The 24,176-nt window shown below is 44.9% G+C and overlaps 1 protein-coding gene across 1 annotated transcript in view; it reads left to right on the forward strand.

The window, feature by feature from the left end:
* The first annotated feature begins 1,271 nt into the window (after positions 1-1,271).
* The window catches only part of LOC143935024 (TBC1 domain family member 24-like), a 28,653-nt gene continuing 5,748 nt past the window's right edge, over positions 1,272-24,176 (forward strand). The window contains exons 1-5 of the mRNA XM_077458603.1: positions 1,272-1,401; positions 11,328-12,354; positions 16,889-17,047; positions 18,618-18,681; positions 18,860-18,958. Coding sequence (XP_077314729.1) covers positions 11,330-12,354; positions 16,889-17,047; positions 18,618-18,681; positions 18,860-18,958 — 1,347 coding nt within the window. The 5' untranslated portion in view covers positions 1,272-1,401; positions 11,328-11,329. The remainder of the gene's footprint in view (positions 1,402-11,327; positions 12,355-16,888; positions 17,048-18,617; positions 18,682-18,859; positions 18,959-24,176) is intronic.

Raw genomic sequence — 24,176 nt, forward strand, 5'->3', positions numbered from 1 at the left:
GTGATGTCTGTCAGTGCCCTCCAGTGATGTCCACCAGTAATGCCAATCAGTGAACCCTGCCAGTGCCCATCAGTGCTGCATATCCGTGAATTGATTATCAGTGCAGCCTCATCAGTGATGTATGTCAGTGACCACCAGTGATGTCCACCAGTGAAGCCAATCAGTGCCCATCACTGCTGCCTTTCAGTGCCAATCAGTGAACCCTGTCAGTGCCCATCAGTGTAGCATATCAGTGACCTGATTATCAGTGCAGCCCCATCAGTGATGTCTGTCATTGCCCACCAGTGATGCCAATGTTTAATAGCACTGATCGCTGTATAAATGTGAAACGGTCCCAAAATTGCGCCAAAAGTGTCCGATGTGTCCGCTGTAATGTCGCAGTCCCGATAAAAATCGCCGATCGCCGCCATTACTAGTAACAAAAAAAATAAAATAAAAAAATGAATAACAAAAATGCCATAAAACTATCCCCTATTTTGTAGACGCTATAACTTTTGCGCAAACCAATCAATAAACGCTTATTGCGATTTTTTTTTTTTTACCAAACCTATGTAGAATACGTATCGGCCTCAACTGAGGAAAAAAATATCGGTTTTTTTTATATATTTTTGGGGGATATTTATTATAGCAAAAAGTAAAAAATATTGCTTTTTTTTTTTCAAAATTGTCGTTCTTTTTTTGTTTATAGCGCAAAAAAAAATAAAAACCGCAGAGGCGATCAAATACCACCAAAAGAAAGCTCTACTTGTGGGGAAAAAATTTGTTTCCAGTCGCCGGGCAATTGTCAGTTAAGGCGGCGCAGTGCCGAATGGCAAAAAAACGCTCTGGTCTTTGGCCAGCCGAATGCTCCGGGTCTTAACTGGTTAATGCCACTTTTTTTATTTATTTTTTTTTTGAACGGTTAGCTACCACTTTAACTTTAAAAGGTATAAATATTTCCGGTACTTTCCGATTCACATTTATACTTATTTTTTGTTTTTTACACTTGAGAACATTCCGTTTCCGAAGGTGGAGGAACGTGACTCATTCCTCCATGTTTTCCCCATCGCACATGATGATCAGGAAGACGTAAAGCGGTGACTCCGATTCCATCCTCCGAGGCTTTGTCCTTGAGAGAAAGTGACAGTTGTGCTCCTGGCGTGGAAAGAAAAAACGTTCTCCATTTATCTGCCTGAAAAATCTGAGGCCAAAACAGAAAACAACGGGCTCGGCTTTTCCGGTTGGGCCAGGGCAGAAAGGCGTGGGCAGGCGTGACATCACCTGGAGGCGGGGCTTATCTACCTGCCCTTCATAATGAATGAGTGACAGGTGAGAGCGGGACACAGAGAGCTCCTCCTGGGTGCAGATTTCACCTGAGAGCGACCGAGAGCATCGCAGAGAGCACTGGTAACATTGTAACGAGTAAGGACATTTTATTTTATTTTATTTCATGCTTTCTTATGATGAAATCCCTTGAAATGCGGGGGGGGGGGGGAGGGGAAGGGGTCATGCTTGCCACCGATATCACTTTTAGGACAAAGCAGTAGAATCATTCCATTGGGAATGGCGTTCATTCAACCTGCTGTCCCATTATACTTGCACAGGCTCTAGAAGTATCAACTGTACAGAATATATATATATTTTTTTATCTTTCTGAAAGCAGAGGCCATGGAGAATAAAATGGTGGCTGTTGCAATTTTTTTTTTTTTTTTTTTTTGCAACGCACAAAAATATATTATAATGCTGGTTATCAGTCTTTATATGTGGCTGCCTTAGTTTTCTTTTCTTTTTTTCCTTTATTTTCACACACTTCCTGTATTAGAGCGATAACCATAGGCATTTGCACAGGGTATGTCTGGTGTGCCCTGCTGCTGGCTCCCCCCCCCCCCCCCCCCCCCGCTGCTTCTGCTGGCACACACAGATGATGCTTTAGGATGAGTGGGGGAAGGTTGTGATGTCATTTACCGCCACCCCTTCCTTTTCTGAATGAACACAGTGAGTGATTGGTACCGTGTGTTTTGAGCTTTGGGGTGCCCACCCTAATGCAACAGGCTCCGCATATCTATGGCGATAACACTCATTCGCCATACTGTATCTAGGGAGGAGAGGAGCAGTGTTGCCCCATGGACAGAACTACAAAAGCCTCTTTCTCTTCTCTGCACCATAACAGAGAGGGGGAGGGTTCTGTAGTCCTCATAGATGGCTGAGAACAATGCAACTGATAACAGACAACACAGGCAGAGAGCTCACAGGATTTTTGGCAGGACCATCATACATAAATATATTATTATACATTCATTTTAATATACCTAATGGGGGACATTGCGGTGTCTTCTGATTGCACTGTCGCCTTGTAGCAGTGCATTCCCAGAATCAGTCCACATGGAGTTTGTGTGTCCAGAACAATGACACTCTGACACTTGGGGGTCCCAGAACAATGACACCCTGACACTTGGGGGTCCCAGAACAATGACACACTGACACTTGGGGGTCCCAGAACAATGACACACTGACACTTGGGGGTCCCAGAACAATGACACGCTGACACTTGGGGGTCCAGAACAATGACACCCTGACATTTGGGGGGTCCCAGAACAATGACACACTGACACTTGGGGGTCCCAGAACAATGACACCCTGACACTTGGGGGTCCCAGAACAATGACACACTGACACTTGGGGGTCCCAGAACAATGACACGCTGACACTTGGGGGTCCAGAACAATGACACCCTGACATTTGGGGGGTCCCAGAACAATGACACACTGACACTTGGGGGTCCCAGAACAATGACACCCTGACACTTGGGGGTCCCAGAACAATGACACACTGACACTTGGGGGTCCCAGAACAATGACACGCTGACACTTGGGGTCCAGAACAATGACACACTGACACTTGGGGGTCCCAGAACAATGACACGCTGACACTTGGGGTCCAGAACAATCACACCCTGACACTTGGGGTCCAGAACAATGACACACTGACACTTGGGGTCCAGAACAATGACACACTGACACTTGGGGGTCCCAGAACAATGACACGCTGACACTTGGGGTCCAGAACAATCACACCCTGACACTTGGGGTCCAGAACAATGACACACTGACACTTGGGGGTCCCAGAACAATGACACGCTGACACTTGGGGTCCAGAACAATGACACACTGACACTTGGGGGTCCAGAACAATGACACGCTGACACTTGGGGGTCCAGAACAATGACACGCTGACACTTGGGGTCCAGAACAATCACACCCTGACACTTGGGGTCCAGAACAATGACACACTGACACTTGGGGGTCCCAGAACAATGACACCCTGACACTTGGGGGTCCCAGAACAATGACACGCTGACACTTGGGGGTCCCAGAACAATGACACGCTGACACTTGGAGGTCCAGAACAATGACACACTGACACTTGGGGGTCCCAGAACAATGACACACTGACACTTGGGGTCCAGAACAATGACACCCTGACACTTGAGGGTCCCAGAACAATGACACACTGACACTTGGGGGTCCAGAACAATGACACCCTGACACTTGAGGGTCCCAGAACAATGACACACTGACACTTGAGGGTCCCAGAACAATGACACACTGACACTTGGGGGTCCAGAACAATGACACACTGACACTTGGGGGTCCCAGAACAATGACACACTGACACTTGGGGTCCAGAACAATGACACACTGACACTTGGGGGTCCCAGAACAATGACACACTGACACTTGGGGGTCCAGAACAATGACACCCTGACACTTGAGGGTCCCAGAACAATGACACACTGACACTTGAGGGTCCCAGAACAATGACACCCTGATACTTGGGGGTCCAGAACAATGACACACTGACACTTGGGGGTCCAGAACAATGACACACTGACACTTGGGGGTCCAGAACAATGACACACTGATACTTGGGGGTCCAGAACAATGACACACTGACACTTGGGGGTCCAGAACAATGACACACTGACACTTGGGGGTCCAGAACAATGACACGCTGACACTTGGGAGTCCAGAACAATGACAATCTGACACTTGGGGTCCAGAACAATGACACACTGACACTTGGGGTCCAGAACAATGACACACTGACACTTGGGGGTCCCAGAACAATGACACGCTGACACTTGGGGTCCAGAACAATCACACCCTGACACTTGGGGTCCAGAACAATGACACACTGACACTTGGGGGTCCCAGAACAATGACACGCTGACACTTGGGGTCCAGAACAATGACACACTGACACTTGGGGGTCCAGAACAATGACACGCTGACACTTGGGGGTCCAGAACAATGACACGCTGACACTTGGGGTCCAGAACAATCACACCCTGACACTTGGGGTCCAGAACAATGACACACTGACACTTGGGGGTCCCAGAACAATGACACGCTGACACTTGGGGGTCCCAGAACAATGACACGCTGACACTTGGAGGTCCAGAACAATGACACACTGACACTTGGGGGTCCCAGAACAATGACACACTGACACTTGGGGTCCAGAACAATGACACCCTGACACTTGAGGGTCCCAGAACAATGACACACTGACACTTGGGGGTCCAGAACAATGACACCCTGACACTTGAGGGTCCCAGAACAATGACACACTGACACTTGAGGGTCCCAGAACAATGACACACTGACACTTGGGGGTCCAGAACAATGACACACTGACACTTGGGGGTCCCAGAACAATGACACACTGACACTTGGGGTCCAGAACAATGACACACTGACACTTGGGGGTCCCAGAACAATGACACCCTGACACTTGAGGGTCCCAGAACAATGACACACTGACACTTGAGGGTCCCAGAACAATGACACACTGACACTTGGGGGTCCAGAACAATGACACCCTGACACTTGAGGGTCCCAGAACAATGACACACTGACACTTGAGGGTTCCAGAACAATGACACCCTGATACTTGGGGGTCCAGAACAATGACACACTGACACTTGGGGGTCCAGAACAATGACACACTGACACTTGGGGGTCCAGAACAATGACACACTGACACTTGGGGGTCCAGAACAATGACACACTGACACTTGGGGGTCCAGAACAATGACACACTGATACTTGGGGGTCCAGAACAATGACATGCTGACACTTGGGGGTACAGAACAATGACACCCTGACACTTGGGGGTCCAGAACAATGACACACTGACACTTGGGGTCCAGAACAATGACACACTGACAATATTGAACCCTACAGACTAAGACTGGGATGGTATTGCATGGTAGTGCATCTCTTGACATGAAAAATTGCAACATCCACCATTTTATTCTCCAGGATCTCTGCTCTCACAAAATATAAACTTTTTATGGGGTTTACAGTAGTTTCTAGCAAAAAATGTCCATTTTAACATTTGTGCAAAAAAGTAAAAAAATGCCCCCCCCCCCCCCCCCCGGGTAGACCGGTGGTTAAAGCCTTATTGATTCCCCCCACACTATCTCTAGGGGCCCCAGAACAGAAGTATAAATGGGCCCGTGTAGAGCCCATATACAGAATGTTACAATAACAAAACCATCACAGGTTGCACTTGATGGACTTGTGTCTTTTTTTTTACCTCACCTTCTATGTAACAGGTAGCGTTGTTCATTTGTTCATTCGTTCGATACACTGTGAGCTGAAAACAAGGTCAGCTCATTCATTTACTGTAAACAGACACAAAGTGCTTTGTTGTGAGGAATACATAAGAGCATGACATGTTTACCGCCTTACCGCGATTATTCCTCCCCGGGGCCACCGGGTTCCTTCCTAAGGTCACACCCTCCACCCTACAGCAGGATAAACACAACCCATACACTGCTCCTGTGTACAAAAGCGTCACATTACTTAAATTGTGATACACACAAAAATGATACAATCAATCTGGTGATAATCTGCAACATAAACATACATCAATAAATACATTGTAATATTCCCACAATATACAAATAAATAGAGTAACCGACCTCCCAGACCATGGGAAGTCACCCAATGTAGTCCAAATAGGTGCAAACATTCAGGCTCCATTCACCCTTCATGATTTGGAATCCAAAATTGTGTGGCAATTGCTGCACAATGCTATTCTTTAACGGCACTCCAAACGTGACGCGATTCTGCCGCAACTGTCATGCGAAAGGTTCACACAGCAAAACGCAACATCTATGGGGAGGAGAGGAGCAGGAGCTTAGGGCAGGCCAATCAGGTGACTGGCGGGAGCCCACCGTACTTTTGAAAATGAACGGACTTGCCCACACACGGAGGAAAGTGACTAGCGAAGGAAGTCAATCTCACCGCCTTCGGCAGCGAGATTGACACCTCGCTGGCCCCGTCACCTGGTATGGACTTAAAGGGGAAGCTCTACGCCGAAAAAAACGGCGTGGGGGTCCCCCCCAAGGTCCATGTAAGACCCTTATCCGAGCACGCAACCTGACCGGTCAGGAAAGGGGGTGAGGACGAGCAAGGCCCCCCCCCCTCCTGAGCCGTACCAGGCCACATGCCCTCAACAAGGTTTAAAATAATTTATTGCACAGCTCCGGGGGTCTTCTTCCATCTTGGGGGGTCTTCTCGCCGGACTCCTCCGCTATCTTCTGCTAGCTCTTTTACTAGCAGAGGAGCCCGGCTTTCTTCTTCGTCGCCGCCCGGGAGTCTTCTTCTGACTTCGGGGGTCTTGTCTCCCTCTTCGGGGGTCTTGTCCCCTTTTTCAGTTCTTGCTGGGCCTCCGCTCCTTCTTCCAGCTCTTTTACTAGCGGTGGCCCGGTCTTCTGTCGCCGCTGTTGCCGCCGCCTTCTCTTCTTCTTCCTTGAGATGTTGACTCGACGATGTCTCTGGCCGTGATGAAAGGGACATGTTGCGCGGCGACATATATAGGGACAATGGGCGGGTCACCGGGTGATGTCCCCGCCCATTATGATGTCACAGTCCCAGAGGATGCTGGGACTGTGACATCATAATGGGCGGAGACATCACCCGCCCATTGTCCCTATATAAGTCGCCGCGCAACACGTCCCTGTCATTACGGCCAGAGACATCGTCGAGTCAACATCTCAAGCACGAATAAAAGAAGGTGGCGGCAACAGAAGACCAGGCCACCGCTAGTAAAAGAGCTGGAAGAAGGAGCAGAGGCCCAGCAAGAAGAACCGAAGAGGGGGACAAGACCTCCGGACGGCGACAAAGAAGAAAGCCGGGCTCCTCTGCTAGTAAAAGAGCTAGCAGAAGATAGCGGAGGAGTCCGGCGAGAAGACCCCCCAAGACTGAAGAAGACCCCCGGAGCTGTGCAATAAATTATTTTAAACCCTTGTGTGGTGTTTTTTTTTTTTTTTACCAGGTGAATGGGTAGGGGTACATTGTACCCCATACTCATTCACATAGGGTGGGGGGCCGGTATCTGGGGGTCTCCTTATTAAAGGGGGCTCCCGGATTCCGATAAGCCCCCCACCCGCAGACCCCGACAACCCTGGCCGTTGGTTGTCGGGGTCTGCGGGTGGGGGGCTTATCGGAAGAGGCCCTTGTCCTCATCAACATGGGAACAAGGTGCTTTGGGGTGGGGGGGGCCCATGTTGAGGGCACGCGGCCTGGTACGGCTCAGGAGGGGGGGGGGGGTTGCGTGCTTGGATAAGTGTCTTATATGGACCTTGGAGGGGACCCCCACACCGTTTTTTCAGCGTAGGGCTTCCCCTTTAAGTCCATACCAGGTGACGGGCCAGCAAGGTGTCAATCTTGCCGCCGAAGGCTGTAACATTGACCTCCTGCGCTAGTCCCGTCTATGTGGAGCCGCGTTCTTTTCTCCATGTGCGGGGAAGTCTGTTCATTTCAAAAGTCCGGCAGGCTAGCACACAGACGGCCGGATTTTTGAGTCAAAACTACTTTCTAAGTCCGCCGGACTTTGGGAAAAAAAGTCAGCCGGAGCATACACACGGGCGGATTGTACGCCAGATAGTTTGACCGTGTATACGCGGCATTAAGGTACCCAGACAAATGTTTGTTAAAATTGTATCATTTTATTAAAAAACATGTATATTTACAGAAAGAATGTTCCTTACATTGGTGATCAGTGGGAAGAATGTTCCTTACATTGGTGATCGGTGAGAAGAATGTTCCTTACATTGGTGATCGGTGAGAAGAATGTTCCTTACATTGGTGATCAGTGAGAAGAACGTTCCTTACATTGGTGATCAGTGAGAAGAATGTTCCTTACATTGGTGATCAGTGAGAAGAATGTTCCTTACATTGGTGATCAGTGAGAAGAATGTTCCTTACATTGGTGATCAGTGGGAAGAATGTTCCTTACATTGGTGATCAGTGAGAAGAATGTTCCTTACATTGGTGATCAGTGAGAAGAATGTTCCTTACATTGGTAATCAGTGAGAAGAATGTTCCTTACATTGGTGATCGGTGAGAAGAATGTTCCTTACATTGGTGATCAGTGAGAAGAATGCTCCTTACATTGGTGATCGGTGAGAAGAATGTTCCTTACATTGGTGATCAGTGAGAAGAATGTTCCTTACATTGGTGATCAGTGAGAAGAATGCTCCTTACATTGGTGATCGGTGAGAAGAATGTTCCTTACATTGGTGATCAGTGGGAAGAATGTTCCTTACATTGGTGATCAGTGAGAGGAATGTTCCTTACATTGGTGATCAGTGAGAAGAATGTTCCTTACATTGGTGATCGGTGGGATGAATGTTCCTTACATTGGTGATCGGTGAGAAGAATGTTCCTTACATTGGTGATCGGTGAGAAGAATGTTCCTTACATTGGTGATCAGTGAGAAGAATGTTCCTTACATTGGTGATCAGTGAGAAGAATGTTCCTTACATTGGTGATCAGTGAGAAGAATGTTCCTTACATTGGTGATCAGTGAGAAGAATGTTCCTTACATTGGTGATCAGTGAGAAGAATGTTCCTTACATTGGTGATCAGTGAGAAGAATGTTCCTTACATTGGTGATCAGTGAGAAGAATGTTCCTTACATTGGTGATCAGTGGAAAGAATGTTCCTTACATTGGTGATCAGTGAGAAGAATGTTCCTTACATTGGTGATCAGTGAGAAGAATGTTCCTTACATTGGTGATCGGTGGGATGAATGTTCCTTACATTGATGATCAGTGAGAAGAATGTTCCTTACATTGGTGATCAGTGAGAAGAATGTTCCTTACATTGGTGATCAGTGAGAAGAATGTTCCTTACATTGGTGATCAGTGAGAAGAATGTTCCTTACATTGGTGATCAGTGGGAAGAATGTTCCTTACATTGGTGATCGGTGAGAAGAATGTTCCTTACATTGATGATCAGTGAGAAGAATGTTCCTTACATTGGTGATCAGTGAGAAGAATGTTCCTTACATTGGTGATCAGTGAGAAGAATGTTCCTTACATTGGTGATCAGTGAGAAGAATGTTCCTTACATTGGTGATCAGTGGGAAGAATGCTCCTTACATTGGTGATCAGTGAGAAGAATGTTCCTTACATTGGTGATCAGTGAGAAGAATGCTCCTTACATTGGTGATCGGTGAGAAGAATGTTCCTTACATTGGTGATCAGTGAGAAGAATGTTCCTTACATTGGTGATCGGTGAGAAGAATGTTCCTTACATTGGTGATCAGTGAGAAGAATGTTCCTTACATTGGTGATCAGTGGGAAGAATGTTCCTTACATTGGTGATCAGTGGAAAGAATGTTCCTTACATTGGTGATCAGTGAGAAGAATGTTCCTTACATTGGTGATCAGTGAGAATGTTCCTTACATTGGTGATCAGTGGGAAGAATGTTCCTTACATTGGTGATCAGTGGGAAGAATGTTCCTTACATTGGTGATCAGTGGGAAGAATGTTCCTTACATTGGTGATCAGTGAGAAGAATGTTCCTTACATTGGTGATCAGTGGGAAGAATGTTCCTTACATTGGTGATCAGTGGGAAGAATGTCCCTTACATTGGTGATCAGTGAGAAGAATGTTCCTTACATTGGTGATCAGTGGGAAGAATGTTCCTTACATTGGTGATCAGTGGGAAGAATGTTCCTTACATTGGTGATCAGTGGGAAGAATGTTGGGAATGTTTGATCATTCTTCCAGAAGAGCATTTGTGAGGTCAGGCACTGATGTTGGACCAGAAGGCCTGGCTCGCCGTCTTCACTCTAATTCATTCCAAAAGTGTTCTTTTGGGTTGAGGTCAGGACTCTGTGCAGGCCAGTCAAGTTCCTCCACCCCACACGCGCTCATCCATGTCTTTATGGACCTTGCTTTGTACGCTGGTCCAAATCATTTGGTGGAGGGGGGATTATGGTGGTGTTTTTCAGGGGTTGGGCTTGACCCCTTAGTTCCAGTGAAGGGAACGCTTAAGGCATCGGCATAGCAAGGCATTTTGGACAATTTCATGCTCCCAACTTTGTTGGAACAGTTTGAGGATGGTCCCTTCCTGTTCCAACATGACTGCGCACCAGTGCACAAAGCAAGGTCCATAAAGATGTGGATGAGCAAGTTTGGGGTGGAGGAACTTGACTGGCCTCAACCCGATAGAACACCCTTGGGATGACTGCAGACTGCTAGCCAGACCTTCTCTTCCAACATTAGTGGCTGACCTCACAAATACGCTTCTGGAAGAATAGTCAAACATTCCCATAGACACATCTCCTAAACCTTGTGGACGGCCTTCCCAGAAGAGTTGAAGCTGTTACAGCTGCAAAGGGTGGGCCTACTCAATATTAAACTAAAACTGGGATGCTATTAAAGTTCATGTGCGTGTAAAGGCAGGTGTCCCAAACCAATACTTGTGATAATGGTGTACTTCAAGTCCATTCACCTGCTCTACCATCCAAATTCTTTATACTGTTATGTCATCTTCTACATATCCTGTCTGGTTGCTCTGATGTCCGTGGGCCAATTTTGGATATCCCTTGACCCGTTACATCCATTGATACTACCCCTTCCTATTGGGTCCTGAAGAAGTCAACAATTGGTGAAACGCGTCGACATGCGTACCGTAAATCTATAAAGTTGTATTCACTATACTGTTATGACCATGGATATGTTATTTATTTGTGATATGAATTTAGATTTTACGGTTGTTCCTCATCGGGGTACTGTACTCTTAACCCTGCAAGGGCTTTAGGTCATTGAGGGTATTCCTTTTTATCTACGTGTTTTTTAACATGTACAATAAAGTTTATAGTTCATAAAATATTTGTCGTCTCCCATGCTGAGCCAGTAAAGTCTGGTTGTTTGCTATGTTTGGCTTGATTTATTTGATAAATGTTTTCGGATGTGGCTTGTGGAAGTAAAACCTACAGTATTTTTCTATGTATATAAATAATTTTTATCTCATTGAACAGGTATGAGTGACTTTTGCCCCCCACCAATCATTGTTACGCCAGACGACAATGCCTGGGATATCGACACGTCTCACTATGCCGACTGTGGTCATTTTGTGGACTGGGATCAGTTCCCCGCCAAGCCTCAGAAGAAGGGTCCCTCACATCTGGAAATCCCCTTCTCCGCCAAGGAACTCAAGCGGATGGCCAGAGAGGGCATTTGGGCTAGCCATCGAACCTTGAGAGCAGAGGCCTACAACAAGATCATCAAGGACATCAACTGCCGGATATTCACACCCAATGCCAAGGTTTACCATGATGTAGCCGAGAGGCTCTTCGGTCATGATGACGCTATCGACCATCCTTTGCCGGAGTTTGTGGAGGGTTGTCTTCTGCCCATGTACTGCCTCACTGCTAGAGGAGAGAACGCTGTGAAGAAAGTACTGATCTGTATTAGTAACCAGTATCCAGACATTACCTATTCCCCGGCCTTGCCGGCAGTGGTGGCGCTCTTGATGCACTTCAGTGAAGACGAGGCAGAATGTTTTGAGAAGACTTGTCGTCTTATCTCTTGCACTGATCCGCACAAGTCTTACATTGAACAAAGCTTCTTGTCCTACGAAGCCTCAAGCATGGCCTTTGGTGACTTGGCCAAGAAGTATTGTCAAGCCGGTCATAAGTTAATCGTCTCCCACTGTGAAAATTCAGCAGAGGTCTTCTCTGACTGGCAAACATGGGTCTTTGGTGACTTACCCTTTGAGTATGCCATTAGGGTCTTTGACGTTTTTCTTCTTGAGGGCAACAAAGTCTTGTATCGAGTGGCTCTAGCCCTACTCAAACAGTACAAACTCCAAACTGAATATGTAGGACAGGACATCAGGGGCGACATCCAGAATTTTGTGAAGAACATCTCCCAATATGTCTGTGTAGAGAAGCTGTTAGATAAAGCTTTCAGCATTCGACTTTTCACCCACAAAGAGATCTGGCTGTTGCACATGGCCAACAGAAAAGCCTTGTCCCAAAGCGGGATTACTGTAATGCAGCCAAGGTAAGTAGTATATTAGCTGTCCACCAAGTATTCCATTGACAGACAAAATCATGGTATGCTTTTCAGATTCTCTGTTTCTTGTGGTTCCTTCTGTGTACTTAGTGATTGGGTATATACAGTGCCTTGCGAAAGTATTCGGCCCCCTTGAACTTTTCAACCTTTTGCCACATTTCAGGCTTCAAACATAAAGATATAAAATTTTAATTTTTTTGTGAAGAATCATCAACAAGTGGGACACAATTGTGAAGTGGAACGAAATCTATTGGATATTTTAAACTTTTTTAACTAATAAAAAAATGAAAAGTGGGGCGTGCAAAATGATTGGGCCCCCTTTGCGTTAATACTTTGTAGAGCCGCCTTTTGCTGCGATTACAGCTGCAAGTCGCTTGGGGTGTCTCTATCAGTTTTGCACATCGAGAGACTGAAATTCTTGCCTATTCTTCCTTGCAAAACAGCTGGAGCTCAGTGAGGTTGGATGGAGAGCGTTTGTGAACAGCAGCTTTCAGCTCTTTCCACAGATTCTCGATTGGATTCAGGTCTGGACTTTGACTTGGCCATTCTAACACCTTGATACGTTTATTTGTGAACCATTCCTTTGTAGATTTTGCTGTATGTTTGGGATCATTGTCTTGTTGGAAGATAAATCTCCGTCCCAGTTTCAGGTCTTTTGCAGACTCCAACAGGTTTTCATCCAGAATGGTCCTGTATTTGGCTGCATCCATCTTCCCCTCAATTTTAACCATCTTCCCTGTCCCTGCTGAAGAAAAGCAGGCCCAAACCATGATGCTGCCACCACCATGTTTGACAGTGGGGATGGTGTGTTGAGGGTGATGAGCTGTGTTGCTTTTACGCCAAACATATCGCTTTGCATTGTGGGCAAAAAGTTGGATTTTGGTTTCATCTGACCAGAGCACCTTCTTCCACATGTTTGGTGTGTCTCCCAGGTGGCTTGTGGCAAACTTTAGATGAGACTTTTTATGGATATCTTTGAGAAATGGCTTTCTTCTTGCCACTCTTCCATTAAGGGCAGATTTGTGCAGTGTACGACTGATTGTTGTCCTATGGACAGACTCTCCCACCTCAGCTGTAGTTCTCTGCAGTTCATCCAGAGTGATCATGGGCCTCTTGGCTGCATCTCTGATCAGTCTTCTCCTTGTCTGAGCTGAAAGTTTAGAGGGACGGCCAGGTCTTGGTAGATTTGCAGTGGTCTGATACTCCTTCCATTTCAAAATGATCGCTTGCACAGTTCTCCTTGGGATGTTTAAAGCTTGGGAAATCTTTTTGTATCCAAATCCGGCGTTAAACTTCTTCACAACAGTATTACAGACCTGCCTGGTGTGTTCCTTGGTCTTCATGATGCTCTCTGCGCTTTCAACAGAACCCTGAGACTATCACAGAGCAGGTGCATTTATACAGAGACTTGATTACACACAGGGGGATTCTATTTATCACCATCAGTCATTTAGGACAACATTGGATCATTCAGAGATCCTCGCTGAACTTCTGGAGTGAGTTTGCTGCACTGAAAGTAAAGGGGGCCGAATAATTTTGCACGCACCACTTTTCAGTTTTTTATTTGCTAAAAAAGTTTAAATTATCCAATAGATTTCGTTCCACTTCACAATTGTGTCCCACTTGTTGGTGATTCTTCAAAAAAAAAAAAAAAAATGTTATATCTTTATGTTTGAAGCCTGAAATGTGGCAAAAGGTTGAAAAGTTCAAGGGGGCCGAATACTTTCGCAAGGCACTGTATATGAAATTAAATCTCTTAAAGGAACAATACAAGTGAATTTCTTCTTCATCGTGTTGTACAATCAATACTTCAAATACAAGTGAGGGACCCACAGAGCAGCCATGCAGGAAGGGGTAGACATGTGCAATTCGGTTCGTTACGAATTAGTTTTTTAATGAATTTTGGACAAATTTGGACATATCCGAATTAACGAAAGCTCGTTTACCGAATGTTTCTGAATATTCTAAAATTCGTAAATCTGAAAACCGGAAAATTCGAAAATCTGAAATAATAACTTAACTATTACTAATTATTCAATTATAGGTATTTTAATTTCCTTTCAAATTTGGCTGTTAGTGAACGTAACAAATACCAATTTATCTGAAGTTACGATTTATCAGAAATGCCTGAATGCCGTCTCTAAACAAATGCAATGTAATGAATTAATAATAATTAATAATGAAAACTTTTTATTACTATTTATTATTAATTTGTTATGTTTAATCTGTTTATATACAGCATCCGTTATTTTGGATAATTCCTAACTTTGGATAAATTCGTATTCGTTCCGATCACTAAAACCCAAATTTGAAAAGGAAATTACAATACCCAAGGCCGTCTTTAATTGGACCCTGGGCAAACGTTTTCTTGCCCCCCCCCCCCCCCCCCCCAATACAATTTTGCTCTCCACCTGCTCTGAAACATACAATAAATAGCAGCTAGACTAAAAATCAGTTTACTGTATCAAATCAGGCAGCAATTGAAATTGGTTGCCAGAGGTTACATTGTATCATTACCCCTTACCGACTGGTTGCTAGAGGTTACAGCACACATTACAGCTCGCTGATTAGTTGCTAGAGGTTACAGCACATGATTTCCTCTTGTTGGTTGGTTGCTAGCGATTACTGTACAGTAATACTGCTCGCTGCAGGGGGCATGATATCCATATGAATGCCGCCTTTATTTACATATCTATGCCTTCGGATGAAGCTATTTACATAGGAATGCTGCTATTTACATAGGAATGCCGGTTATTTACATGTAAACACAGGGTCTGCAGGTGAGTTATCTGTACACAACAATAGGGCAGAGCTGGGCAGCATTAGTAGCAGCACTTCACACTGAGATATCAGGACATAGCAAGGGACTAAAACTTCAAAGGAATTTAAACTGGGATAGTTGGCAAGTATGAGGCAGCTGCTTTGGGCCCCAAAACAATGACAGGGCCCAGGGCAGCTGCCCCTTTTGCCCTGCCTTAAAGACGGCCCTGACAATACCTATAATTGAATAGTTAGTTATTATTAGTTAGTTAGTTATTCTTTTGAATTCTTAGATTTTCTCTTTCTTTTCGAATTTATGAATTGCGATCATAACGAATGACCTGAAAAATGGGAAAAAACAAAACAAAAACCCCCAGAATGAAACGAAAACAAACACATTTCTCTGCAGTGCACATGTCTAGGAAGGGGTGCCACGTCCCATCAATAGTTATTGTGTCTCTATAAACAGTAATATTACACCATTTGTAACTATGTGTGATATGCAATGACCTGATTATAGATATTTCATGTTGATGCTTTAACCACTTCCCGACCAGCGCACGCCGATGTACGTCGACAGAATGGCACGGGCAGGCATATTGGCGTACATGTACGTCCAATCTTCAATGCCGCCCTGCCATCGGGAGCGCGCTCCCGCGCCGGTCGGGACCCCCGTGAGTCCGGTCGCGGGACCCGCGGACTCGATCGCCGCGGGTATACCCGCGATCGTCTCACGGGACGGCTGAATGGAGGAAATGCCGTGTAAACAGCATTTCTCCATTCTGCCTAGCAACTAGTGACGCTGATCTCTGCTCTATGTGATTGGAGCAGAGATGAGTGTTCACTAAATGAAAGCCCAACCCCCCCAGTTAGTAACACACCCCTAGGAACACTTAACCCCTACACTGCCACCCACTGGTTAACCCCTTCACTGCCAGTGTCATTTACACAGGATTCACTGCATTTATATAGCAGTGATTACTGTATAAATGACAATGGTCCCAAAAAATGTGTCAAAAATGTCCGATGGGTCCCCCACAATGTCGCAGTCACAATAAAAATCGCTGATCGCCGCCATTACTAGTAAAAAAATAAATAATAAAAAATTATTAATAAAAATGCTATAAAACTATCCCTATTTTGTAAACGCTATAACTTTTGCGCAAACCAATCAATAATCGCTTATTGCGATTTTTTTTTTTTTTTTTTTTTTTTTACCAAAAATATGTAGAATACGTATCGCCCTTAACTGAGGGGAAAAAATATTTTTTTATATATTTTTGGGGGATATTTATTATAGCAAAAAGTTAAAAATAATGCGTTTTTTCCAAAATTGTCGCTCTATTTTTGTTTATAGCGCAAAAAATAAAAACCGCAGAGGCGATCAAATACCACCAAAAGAGAGCTTTTGGTGGAAAAAAAAGGACGTCAATTTTGTTTGGGAGCCACGTCGCACGACCGCGCAATTGTCAGTTAAAGCGACGCAGTGCTGAATCGCAAAAAGTGGTCTGGTCTTTGACCAGCAAAATGGTCCGGGGGCTGAAAGTGGTTAATATTTATCACAATCACTATCGATGAAATGACGTTACCAGTACAGTATATAGTTATAGTGCCTTGAAAAAGTATTCAGAACCCTTATTTTGTTCTGCGTTATTGTACTGTATATATATATATATATTATATATGAGCTCCATTATGCTGTGGTGGGCGCAATCCCGCCATTACAATAACCTTATAATAATAATGTTTTATTTCTCGGCAGGCAGTCTGCGCATATGTCGGTCGACATTTTGAATTTCAGCTCTGAAATTGTCACGGCGCAGGAGATGAGGGTGGTTTGGTCCTGGATACCGGAACGGTTTTCCTTGTACCCCCCTGTCCTGCTGTTCTCTACGCTGGAACACGGCTATAGCTTACAGAGGTCAGTAATCAATAGTCAAATATCTGAAAAGCAGATGAAGGCATTGCCAAGGGGGGGGGGGGGGGGGGGGAGTACTGTGATGTCTGTGTAATAAATAAATAGATGTGTAGCACACATTACTTACCATTTCACGGCGTCAAAATTATTGGGACGCCTGCCTTTACACACACTTAAACTATAATGGCATCCCAGTCATAGTTCGGAGGGTTCAATATTGAGTTGGCTCCGCCCTTTGCAGCTATAACAGCTTCACCTCTTCTGGGAAGGCCGTCCACAAGGTTTAGGAGGGTGTCTATGGGAATGTTTGACCATTCTTCCAGAAGAGCATTTGTGAGGTCAGGCACTGATGTTGGACGGGAAGGCCTGGCTCCCAGTCTCCACTCCAATTCATCCCAAAGGTGTCCTATCAGGTTGAGGTCAGGACTCTGTTCAGGCCAGTCAAGTTCCTGTCTTTATGGACCTTTCTTTGTGCACTGGTGCGCAGTCATGTTGGAACAGGAAGGGGCCGTCCCCGAACTGTTCCCACAAAGTTGGGAGCATGAAATTGTCCAAAATGTCTTGGTATGCTGACTCCTTAAGTGTTCCCTTCACTGGAACTAAGGGGCCAAGCCCAACCCCTGAAAAACAACCCCCCCCCCACACCATTATCCACCCTCCACCAAATTATTTAGACCAGTGCACAAAGCAAGGTCCATAAAGACATGGATGAGTGAGTTTGGGGTGGAGGAACTTGACTGGCCTTCAAAGAGTCCTGACCTTAACCTGATAGAATACCTTTTGGGATGAATTTGAGCGGAGACTGTGAGCCAGGCCTTCTCCTCCAACATCATTGCGTGACCTCACAAATGCTCTTCTGGAAGAATGGTCAAACATTCCCCATAGACACCCTCCTAAACCTTGTGGACGGCCTTCCCAGAAGAGGTGAAGTTGTTATAGCTGCAAAGGGCGGAGCCAACTCAATATTGAACCCTCCGGACTAAGACTGGGATGCCATTAAAGTGGTTGTAAAGCCCTTACAACACACTTTGACCTACAGGTAAGGCCTAGATTAAGGCTTACCTGTAGGTCCAAGAAATATCTCCTAAACCTACACGGTTTAGGAGATATTTGCCGAAAGACAGCACGCCGTAGACAGCAGCGCGCAGGCGCAGTGAACGCGGCACCCGTCAACGGCGATATGCCATGCGTGGCGGCTCCCGTGCGCATGCGCGGGAGTGATGTCATTGGGGCTTCGCCGAATGGCGGCGACGAGACCCACCGAGAAGATGGAGGCTCCAGACTACAGGGGACAGCGGTGACTTCTCTGGCTCCTGTGTCAGGTAAGTGACACATAACGGACTACTATGCGATACGATGCGATGCGATGCGATGCATAGTAGTCCATTATGCTTTGCCTTTGCAGGGAATGAAAGAGGAAGTAAACCCATCAGGGTTTACTTCCTCTTTAAAGTTCACGTGTGTGTAAAGGCAATATAGTTTATATGAAAGGCAAGCTTCTCTTTGACACCTCCATGGTGCCTTGGCAACCCTACCCCAACAGAAACAGTGATGACTGTATATCTAATTGCAGATTTTATGCCCACTGTGAAGGGTTTGAACCTACCGTCTTGCTCATCAAAACAACTACAAGCAAGGTAATCAACAGCTCCAATAAAAAAAAAGCTATAAAGTTTTTATCTGTTGCTTTTTTTTTTTCCTTTAGTGCCAACACATTCTGCAAATAATAAACTGGCCGTAGTATTGCCGGTTATTCACGCTTCCTGTGTTTTGCTTGGAGAGATCTGAGGGTCTGAGTATCTCTGTGTTTCGCAGGTGTTCGGAGCCTACCTCTCCACTGACTGGAATGAGCGGAGGAAATGCTGTGGACAAGTGGCCACCTTTTTCGGCACTGGAGAATGCTTTGTGTTCACGGTAAGTTGTCCCGGATGTAGTTAAAGGAGACTGTAAATATATTTTTGTATCGCCATATATATACACTATCTCACAAAAGTAAGTACACCCCTCACATGTGTGTAAATCTTTTCTTCTCTCTTTTCATGTGACAACACTGAAGAAATGACACTTGTCTACAATGTAAAGTAGTGAGTGTACAGCTTGTATAACAGTGTAAATTTCCCGTCTCCTCAAAATAACTCAACACACAGCCATTAATGTCTAAACCGCTGGCAGCAAAAGTCAGTACACCCTAGAGCTGCACGATTCTGGCTAAAATCAGAATCGTGATATTTCTCTTTTTTTTGCTTAGATGATAGATCACGATTCTCGCAGGGTAACATCATCTTTCACATTAAAACAAAAAAAAAAACTAGGCTGACTTTACTGTTTTTTATTTTTTTATTTTTTTATTCATTGAAGTGTATTTTTTTCCCCAAAAATTGCGTTTGAAAGACCGCTGGGCAAATACAGCGTGACATAAAATATTGCAACAATTGACATTTTATTCCCTAGGGTCTCTGCTAAAATATATGTAATGTTTGGGGGGGTTGCAAGTAATTTTATAACAAAAAATATTGATTTTATCTTAACCACTTACAGACCGGACCATTTTGCTGGTCAAAGACCAGGCCATTTTTTGCGATTCGGCACTGCGTCGCTTTAACTGACAATTGCGCGGTCGTGCGACGTGGCTCTCAAACAAAATTGACGTCATTTTTTTTCCCACAAATAGATATTTCTTTTGGTGGTATTTGATCACAACTGCGGTTTTTTTTTTTTGCGCTATAAACAAAAATAGAGCGACAATTTTGAAAGAAACGCATTATTTTTTTACTTTTTGTTATAATAAATATCCCCCAAAAATATATAAAAAAACATTTTTTTCCCTCAGTTGAGGCCGATACGTATTCTTCTACATATTTTTGGTAAAAAAATAAAAAAATTGCAATAAGCGATTATTGATTGGTTTGCGCAAAAGTTATAGCTTTTACAAAATAGGGATAGTTTTATGGCATTTTTATTAATAATTTTTTATTATATATTTTTTTACTAGTAATGGCGGCGATCAGCGATTTTTATTGTGACTGCGACATTGCGGCGGACACATCGGACATTTTTGGGACCATTGTCATTTATATAGTAATCACTGCTATATAAATGCAGTGATTCCTGTGTAAATGACACTGGCAGTGAAGGGGTTAACTAGCGGGTGGCAGTGAAGGGGTTAAGTGTTCCTAGGGGCGTGTTACTAACTGTGGGGGGGCTGGGCTTTCTTTTAGTGAACACTGATCTCTGCTCCAATCACATGGAGCAGAGATCAACGTCACTAGTTGCTAGGCAGAATGGGGAAATGCTGTTTACACTGCATTTCCTCCATTCAGCCGCCCCATGAGACAATCGCGGGTATGCCCGCGGCAATCGAGTCCGCTGGACCCGCGATCGGACTCATGGGGGTCTGGCGGCGCACTCACGATGGCAGGGCGGCATTAAAGATTGGACGTACCTGTACGCCATTCTGCCGACATACATCGGCGTGCGCCGGTCGGGAACCGGTTAAGAAACAAGTGCCAGAAAAAGATTTACACTTTAAGTGGTTAAACTTCCTGCATTTACACATTGTTTAAAAACTTGGCAGACTGCCTGGATTTTTTTTCTTTACACACAGAAGTTTATCCCTTTGATCTAAGAAGGAAGGGTTAGTTACAATGTTTCATGTTAAAAACTTGTCAGACTGCCCAGATGTTTTCTTTTGGCAGTTGATTGACCAGATAAGTCTCTCCACTTGTTATATGAAAGAATCGGCAAACTCTGCAACAGAGATCGTCAGGGGGGGTGGGGGGGGGGTTGAATCGAGATCACGATTTATTATTATTTTTAATTGTGCAGCTCTAGTACACTCCTAAGTGAAAATGTCCAAATTTGGGCCAAAGTGTCAATATTTTGTGTGCCCACCATTATTTTCCAGCACTGCCTTAACCCTCTTGGGCATGGAGGTCACCAGAGCTTCACAGGTCGCCACTGGAGTCCTCTTCCCCTCCCCCATGATGACATCACAGAGCTGGTGGATGTTGGAGACTAGGGGGTGTACTCACTTTTGTGAGATACTGTATATACTGAATATGTAAAGGAAACAGACTCCAGTCAAAACTGACCTTATAGGACATCTGAGGTTTGTAGTTCTACAGAAAAGCTTAGAGAATAATTCCATTTATGTTGAGAAGAAAAAAAAAACAATCCCCTCTGGGTAATCTATGAACGTTGCAGGGTTTTTAATAAACTTTGTAGCAGATTCCTACCTTTTCTGCTCTGAAGAAATAGCTGTTTGTGTCACCATGTCCTATAATTGCAGAGAAAGGGTGTTCTACAAAGTATTGACTCCGGGGGGCGCCATGCTAATGCCCCCCCCCCCCCCACACTTTTCACATTAATTTGTATCATTTATCATTTTCCTCCCACTTCACAATTATGTGCCACTTTGTGTTGGTCCATCACATAAAATCCCAATAAAATACATTTATGTTTTTGGTTGTAACATGAGAAAATGTGGAGAATTTCAAGGGGTATGAATACTTTTTCAAGGAACTGTATTATATACTGTAGATTCGTTACACACAGAGTGATATATTACAAGCATTTCTTTCTTTTAATTTTGCTAATTATGGCTTACAGCGAGTGAAAACCCCAAATTCAGTATCTCAGAAAATTAGAATATTGTGAAAGTTGAATATTGTTGTCACGGTACTACGAACCCACAGGCGAGCAGGTGACACGGGATCCCCCAGGGCGTGGAATCTAAGAGTCAGCCGGTGTTCTGCCAGGGACCCTCTCACGAAGGTTTGGACTTAGCTGCGTGCTGACCCCAGGTCACGACCCCCGGGTTCACCCTGCTCGCTAGGGAAGTACCAGAAGACACTGTAGACAAGGATGGTTGGATGGATGAAGCAAGGAAAGCCAGGTAGTGAGCTAAGGTCAGAGTGGGCTGCAGACAACGTAATCAGAACAAGCCGGGTCGGTACACAGAAGATCAGTTCACGAGAAGTCAGGTAAAACAGGTTACACAGGGGAGCTTCAGAAACAAACGTTGCTCAAGCAATGGTAGCAAGTTAGGAAGGGATTTAAATAGAGAAGCACATGAGGGGCTGGACAGGAAGTAGCAGGAAGGAAACATATATCAGGCAACAGGTGAAGGGTGTCGATGCCCATAGCTGCAGAGTGCACAGAGCCGAACACCTGACAGTGGACAACAGATGGCAGCCGACCCACTGCAGTAAAGGTGAGACACAGATCAGCTGATCAACCATTGTATATTCCTTTGTGTGTTAGTTTCCTGTTTCCTGCCGTGTGCGCTTCTACTGTTTTCCGTTACCGACTTTGGCGTGTCTTGACTATCCCTGTTTGCCTGTGATCCTGACCTTTTGGCGTGTCCCTGACTATTCTTGTCTGCTTGTGGCCCCGACCTTGGCTTTGTCCCTCACCATTCCTATCCTCCTGTTGCCTACTGTGGGTGTGAGCTGGGGGACCCTGGGGGTCGCGACCTGGAGCCAGTTTCAGCCAAGTCCATCCTCACCACTCGAGGCTCTGGTGAACACCTGCTGGCTCTTAGACTCCGGGCCCCAGGGAATCTTACGCTCTAACCCCAGTGGGATCTGTCCCCCGTCTGCAGCAGTCAGCCGTAGGGTCCACAACCTTGCGGTGCACTCCTGATCCTTCGGTGTGCACCTGTCACCTCGCCTCAAGATGACCTGACAAGACCATTCAAGAATATAGGGGAGATTCACAAGGAGTGGACTACGGCTGGTGTCAGTGCTTCAAGAGCCACCACATAGAGATGTCCACAACATGGGCTACAACTGCCCCATTCCTTGTGTCAAGTCACTCCTAAACCAGAGACGTCAGAAGAGTCTTTCCCGGCCTAAAGATGAAAGTAAATTTTTGCATTTCATTTGGAAATAACGGTCCCAGAGTCTGGAGGAGGAGCGGAGAGGCACTGAATCCAAGTTGCATGAGGTCCGGTGTGAAGTTTCCACAGTCGGTGATGATTTGGGGAGCCGTGTCATCTGCTGGTGTTGGTCCTCCTGTGTTTTATCAAGTCCAAAGTCAGTGCAGTCATGCTTCCCTCTGCTGACCAGCTTTATGGAGATGCCGATTTCATTTTCCAGCAGGACTTGGCACCTCCCACACTGCCAGAACTACCAATAACTGGTCACATGATCATGGGATCACTGTGTTTGATTGGCCAGCAAACTCGCCTGACCTAAACCGCATAGAGAATCTGAAAGAGGAAGATGAGAGACACCAGACCCAACAATGCAGACGAGCTGAAGGCCGATATCAAGGCAACCTGACCTTCCATAACACCTCAGCAGTGCCACAGACTGATCTCCTCCATGCCACGCCGCCACTGATGCCAAAATTCATGCAAAATGAGCCCCGACCAAGTATTGAGTGCATTTTATTCTGTACATGGACATTTCTGTATTAAAAATCCTTTTTTTATTGGTCTTATATAAAATTCCCATGTTCTGAGATAATGAATTTTGGGATGTCACTCGCTGTAAGCCATAATCATCAAAATAAAAGAAAGGAAATGCTTGACATATATCACTCTGTGTGTAACGCATCTATATAAAATATGAGTTTCACTTTTTGAATTAAGTTACTGAAATAACTTTAAACTTTTTTGATATTTTTACATTTTTTGAGATGCGCCTGTATATGAACCGCTACAAATGGGAGCTGCTTCCAACTCATGAATCCAGAATCTGATTCCCGTTCCCTTACAATTGTACTCGTTATGATCTCAATTAATTGTCAAACAATTCATAAAAAGGTACAGATGTTAAAATGATACAAATTAAAATCTATTTAAATTAAATAACGCAATTCATAATTATATCGCCATCTTGTGGTCAATTCAATAATTACACCCGACCACATACATCAATTCATGATGGGAAGGAGTTTCCATTTGCAATTTAATGTCACACATTTATTATAACTTGCCAATATATTTATAGATCATTACAGTTGGTATAAGCAAACTCTTATAAGGCTCAGCCGTGGCAGATTTTTATCAATCATATGCACAGTGGTCTATATATGTAGATGTCTTAACTATTCGTATGGGTACCACCGGGATTTTTTATTTTTTTTTTCAAACAGAAACGCGGGGGAATGCAGTTCTGTCACCTCC

Source organism: Lithobates pipiens, unplaced genomic scaffold (genome assembly GCF_037356315.1).
Source record: "Lithobates pipiens isolate NorthernLeopardFrog02 unplaced genomic scaffold, aLitPip1_a1.2 Scaffold_28, whole genome shotgun sequence".
NCBI lineage: Eukaryota > Metazoa > Chordata > Amphibia > Anura > Ranidae > Lithobates > Lithobates pipiens.